Raw genomic sequence first — 6,274 nt, 5'->3', positions numbered from 1 at the left:
GGGGGGGGGGGGGGGGGGGGGGGAGGATGAAGTCAAACCCTATCATTTTTATATAAGTTGGCTACTTACTAATGCACTGATATCTTATTAACTATGACCAATCTCCTGTAGCCTTTATTTAAACAAACACCTGAGATACGAACAGTCCAAGGCCATTTGAAATGTGGACTAGGAAATCTTTAAACTGAAAATTGTGATGTTTTTATTTTTATTTTTTTAAGACTGAGGGCAGGAAGGAGATTTGGGGATGGATGATTAAAAAGTCAACATGAGTATGTGAAAAGCTAGGAGGGATGGAGATCTGAAGGCTTTTTGAGATTTTAGGTAGGGCACAAAGAATTGCCCTCAGTGTAATGTCTGTTTTTGTTCTGTGCACATCCTTAAACGTCACACCCAAATTTCTCTTTATAGTTCTACTTAAAAGCGCACACTGAATTAAAAACACATTCAAATGAACATTAGCATTCAAATGAGCATTCATGACATTATCATTTATTTTCTATCTATCTAAGCAGATTGTATCTGAATTTACATGCAGCTTATCCATAATGTTCCTAAACCCATAGGCACATCACTGATAAAACAATTTCCCTTTAGTTACTAATTGGCCCATGGCAGTAGCTCTGACACTGACAATGAATTCATAGACAATTGCAAATCTGAAATTAATATATGGAGATTGATAGTTATGACAGTATATGTAAAGCAAGACTCTCCAAGCTCAATTAAGTCACTTAATAAAAGCTGAGTGAACGTACCTAAGAGGCATGAGAGAATCTTTGGCTTGGTATTTTGGATTACCTCATTTAAATTTGTTACTTAATTAAAGCATAACTTAATTTTCATATATTATAAATATTTATTAGCTGAATTAACCAGAACTCTTTCAAAGCCAAGATTAGTAAACCAGATCATCAGCTGATATAATTCAGCATCTCCATTACAGTTCATAAAGCAGCTTGAGACTTGGCCTGTTTTATTTATAGTCATCTTCCTTTGCTTAGCATACTTCTGAACTTTATTAGTCCAGCTACATACTCATGTATCTTACAGCTTAAGAACCATAAAAATATACTTAACATATTAGAGAAGAAAGTTAATTTAGCAATACTTACCATCCTGTAAAGTTTATCTTCCAGGTCCTGATTAATTCGTTGTAAGGCTAGGTAATTGTTTTGTATCCTAAAATAAAGAGGGCATCATGTAATTTAAAGTATTTTTTTGCATATTTGTTTTACCTGTACTTTTGCACACTGAGGTTTCCACTAATATAAATCTATTTACATATCACTCTTGCTGCTAATCAGCAGCTAAGAGCCTTGGAAATATAATTACCCTCAGCTTCCTGAGCAACCTACTCTGTCATAGTTGCTTACTATATGTAGAGACAATTTTGGTCAGAAGGCTAGAATGAATTGGGACTAGTGTTGCACTTCTTGCATGGGTGCGTTTGCGGCACCAGGATAGAGCCTGTACTACATGGGCCATGCCCAGAAGTTTTAGTTAATGCTGGGACTGAGGCATGACTTGCAAGTCCTCAGCTACACTGATTCATTTACCAAGCCCTCCTCTTAAGGGGCGATGCAACAGAAACTAATGGGACTCTGAGGCTGCAGCAACAGTCCATAAAGGCTTTTTAGCATATGGCTTAGCAGAGCGAATGCTTTCTCCTGCTAAATCCAAGAAATCCCTGTGCTAGCCTGCTAATCCCATTTCCTTGGCCAGGGAACAAGATTTTAACCTCCAAAAGGCTTTAAATCTTTAAAACATTAAGTGGCAGAGGAACAGAGGAAACAGCAGCTTCCTGTTTATTCTGATGTATGCAAGAAGGTTTCAGTGTCAGCATCTCCAGGCAGCTCTGCTGGTAACCTTAATGATAGATTAGAGAAGCTGACCAAAGTCTGTTCTGCTGGAAAAAATCCGTCATTGTATATCAATCTCTGTGCGTCCCAAATCTCTGTACTTATAAGTCTCATGTGAACCGGCTCTTAGAATATTTTCCATAGCCTATTTCACTTTGTTGTCATATGGAATAGAGCCTTCACTAGTGTACTCAACTATAATGACATTTAATTGGCAGCAGAACTGGGCCTAGGAGGAGGAGTCTGCAACCACCTTTCATTTTTCCCAAGAATTCAGGGAAGTTAGGACCAAGGGATTTGGTTTGACTTGTTGGGGAGATAAGTAGAAGTGTTTAGATCAGGACTAAGATCTGGACTTGTGCTACCCCAGCTAAATCCAGAGCTGAGGAATTGGTCCTACCTCTAAGTTACAGTGCATTAGCAGGGCAGTTCTGAGTTGGTTTTGGTGCACTGTGAAGATTTCAAGGATGACAAAAATCTCTACTCGGCAAGAACCCGGTGGACAGTAACTTTTGGACTGTGCTGTCACTATGTTTACAGAGCTCCCTTTGGGGTTTCAGTGGGGAGACAGGAGGATCTAGCTTTGTTTTTTACAGCTGTTATGCAGATCCGGGAGGAAAACTTTTCCCCCCAGTGAAGCTGTTGTGGTGGGGAGGGGAAGGTGAACATCCCTATGAGTAAAATTCTCCCCTGGGAAGTGCTAGCCCAAGGCAGTTGCATTTCTCCAACCCTATTCTGAGCGCTTAAAGAAGACTTAAGTGCTACATACAGCTATTGCAGGCCCATTGCACAGAAGTGGATTTCTTCCTTCAAGAGCACTCTATGGGAATAATATTTGTTGGCTGGATAACAAAATGGGCTAGAAAGCTGGTGTAACAAGCCCATGCTCTAGACAAGGGGTCAGCCCACAAATTGCGAGCTGAGTGGATTCGATTTTAGAATATCCTTGTGACAAATATCCGGTGAAGTAAAGGCTTGCTCAACACTAACAGATCTCTGCGGTCTCTGTTCCTATTAGATGCAGCAATTCACAGTAAGCCTCTATATAGATGTTTGCTTGCATGTCACTAATCAGACTTGGGACTTTGATGCCTATCCAGCCAGGGATGACAATATGACAGAGAAAAAGATGAGGCTATTTTACATATAACCCACTTCCCCCAGAATAAGCCACATGAGAGGAGACAATGTGCAGGGGAAACTTTAAGAGTCAGCCGGTTTACAACTGTAAAAAAGTTGCAGGTATGAAACATGTGCCAAGACATCATTTATATATTCAATTTTTCCAGGACAGCTTTGCTTCCAAAATGCTGCAGGCCTGCTTCTATGCTGTTTCCACATTTAACTTTGAGTGTAGGATTGATTCCCATTGCCACAGTGTTCCTGACCTACAGTGCCCCCCTACTGTAGACTCAGTGAGAATCACAGGATTAGAAGGGACTTCAGGTATCATAATCATCATACAGATGCAAAATCCACCATTCCTGTACTATCCCTGTCCAATGCCTATCCTGACTCCTACTGAAAACCTCCACTAAAGGTTCTACAAGAAATGTGCCATTGACCACAACTTCCTGCTTCCCCTGGTCTCGCTCCTCTTATTTCCATCCAGTTTTGCTCTGACCATGAATGGTTAGTGGAAAGTAGCATGCAAACCCTACTTTTTCAAAGCACTCCTTTTAAAAAAAAACAACCCCTCACTTCTAAAAGCACTCTGCAAGATCCAAGCCTGAAGAAAACAGCCACAATATATTGATAGATCGATATAGATATATGTGTTCATGAATCTCTTTTATTTTGATTACCTTTGCATGCAGTTCTCAATAGAAGCATTTTTATGAAGTGTTGCTTTGATTTTGATATATAAAATATGTCATAAAAATGGTTCTATTGAGAACTGCATGCAAAGGTAATCGAAATAAAAGAGATACATAAACACATGCCCAGACTCCAAACTGGACAAATAAAAGACCCACAGGAGCAATGTGCATGATAAGAGGGGAAAGGGACCCAGAAATATGTGGAAGAAAACAAACCAGATATGACAGAAAAAAATGTGTCCTAAATATTAAATCGGCATCTTTTAGCAATACGTGAAAGAGAATGTAGGGAAAATGGCTGACCCTAAATTGAAATGACTAACTGGACAAAAAGCAGCAGTCCAACTTATGGACAAAATACCCACCCAGATGGTCTGAACTTTGCAGTCTGAAGCACATTTAAATTGTAAAATCTGCCACCTTCATAAGTTAAATGAAGCCTAAGCAGTGAAATTGCTTCTTGTACTTTTAGAATGTATTCATTTTTCAGGTGAGCTGATCATTTATTATGGTTTTGGTGCTGGGTTTGTGGTGTTGTATAGTACTTGCTTTCCTCTGTGTTTTTTCAGTATGCATTGCACACTTGCATGGGCAGTGCTTTTTCAGTGAGGGTGCTGGGGTCCCTTGAGATCCTTTGAAGGGAGCTACGGGGTACCACAGTATTAGCACTGCTAGGTGTGCAAACATGATTCACAAGACAAACCTGGAGATTTCAGATAGGAGTCCATAGTGTTACAAGCATTCTGCCCTGTTGTGATCTTTCTGAGTTCTTTGCAACAGAAGAATTGCTCTATTTTTCTGTAGGGAAGAAATGAATGGAAACGAAGAGCTGGTTTTTTTTCTGAGGGAGGCCTCAGGTCTAATGAGGGTCGTTCAAAAAAGATTGAGAACCACTGGCATAGGAGATTACTTCTCTGCTTAAAGTTAAGGATATACTGAAGTATTTTGCTGGATCAGGGACTAATATAAAGAATTCTGATGGGCATTAGCATTAAATATCTATAACCTTCTACCAGAAAGAAACCCTTCAACTTGGTTCAGGAGGTCTATATAAACCTTCTGTATTTCAAACCCACTTGATGCCATGACATAAGGCTTACAAAGAGCATAGGCCTTGTGAAGGCCTCCTGGGGAATTTCCCTTCAGATGCAGTTCTGCTTTGGAGAATGAGCATAAAAAATGGCATCTTCTTACTAAACACACGTCTTCTTGGTCTGTTCAAAAGGCATATCTACTCTCCTACAAAAACATGATACTTTATCTCTTGCTAGTTCTTAGAACTAACACAGCTATGAGGCTCCTGTTCATGAAACCTGTTTAGTACATACCAACATCCAGCCGTCTACACTGAAGTGCCTCCTATGTCCATGTTCAAAGCCAAAAGTGTGTATATGTGGATCACATATTTCTCCTCTAAATTCTAACCAAAGACAACAGGGATTGCACAGTTGTTATTGAGGGCATAATTTGAAGATGGCACAGTGACACAAGTGCACTTGAGGGCCTAATATGACCAGTGGAATAAGATCTTGCAAAAGATGGAATGATATTAAAGTGATTCTCAATTTGGAGCCTTGTCTAGGCTTTCAGTTCTGTTTTAATCACATTCCTCTAGCTGTTTGAATGACTAGAGTTAACAGGGAACTTCTTAAAGTTAATAGGATGCAAGTCATACAGCATCTCAACAGGGTTGTTTCAGCAGCTTTTAAAAGCAGAACCATGCTTTTGTCTCAGTTAGCTCCTTTTGATGCTGACAAAAGTTTTCCTATTGACTTCTATGGAATCAGTGTAGGTCAGTGCTATGCATTTTGAAATTGTCCCCTCCAGGAGTTTACAAACTGGTGAGGCGGGAAACCATCAAGTCACCTGAATGTGTACTCCCTGGTTGGGAGAGTGACATTTAAAAAAACAAACCAAGCAATCCAGCAAACCAGTTGAGTTTAGTATTATTGTATATTGAAGTAAAGATGGGGAAGCTTTCAGTAAAGCTTAGAAAGCTATCTATGACCATACCTAGCTTTGAGAAAGAAAACTTTGCATGCAACAGCAGCGTGAGTTTTATCAGCTGAAACATTCATTAGTATACAAGTGGCATCACGCTACCCTCGGCTAATCTATTAGAGATTTTTCTGGTTACCTTTCTCTCCCAGTAGAAGCAAACAAAGCAGAAGACAATTTATTAGTATTGTTTTATTGCTCTGCTTTCTATGTGCTGATTTTCAGATGACTTTTCTTTTACATGTTGCTGACACTCCTTTGAATGACACTTTGGTTTAAAACGTTGATATCTTTTTCCAGCTTGGGGATTTTTAGGTCTTTATCTTGTGTTATTTGTTACGTCTTGCTAGTCTCAATAGAAACAAATTTTTAAGCTCATCTTGCAGTGTATTTTGGACTTCACATGTGATACATCTTCAGAACAGAAATTGCCTGCCTGCAACGTAATTTTTTTAAAATAAATTTTCTTTATAATGTGAAGCAGTTGCTGCATAGAATATTTGAATGCCACTTGTATTCCTTTCATTTCAGTGCTTTCCACAGATTACATTGTTTGCTGTAAATGAAATATTTAATGTGCTTGGTTGGTTTTTT

At 39.2% G+C, this 6,274-nt stretch overlaps 1 protein-coding gene across 2 annotated transcripts in view; it reads right to left on the bottom strand.

Moving 5' to 3' along the window:
• BEGAIN (brain enriched guanylate kinase associated) overlaps nucleotides 1–6,274 on the bottom strand; it is a 310,010-nt gene that overhangs the window by 112,816 nt on the left and 190,920 nt on the right. For both annotated transcript variants that reach the window (XM_019518557.1, XM_019518558.1), the window contains one exon: nucleotides 1,116–1,182. In XM_019518557.1, the coding sequence (XP_019374102.1) occupies nucleotides 1,116–1,182 (67 nt within the window). The remainder of the gene's footprint in view (nucleotides 1–1,115; nucleotides 1,183–6,274) is intronic.

Source organism: Gavialis gangeticus, unplaced genomic scaffold (genome assembly GCF_001723915.1).
Source record: "Gavialis gangeticus isolate Ggan-Ray unplaced genomic scaffold, GavGan_comp1, whole genome shotgun sequence".
In the NCBI taxonomy this organism is placed as follows: Eukaryota; Metazoa; Chordata; order Crocodylia; family Gavialidae; genus Gavialis; species Gavialis gangeticus.
The sequence above is the reverse complement of the archived record's forward strand: the minus strand, read 5'-3'. Positions and strand labels throughout refer to the sequence as shown.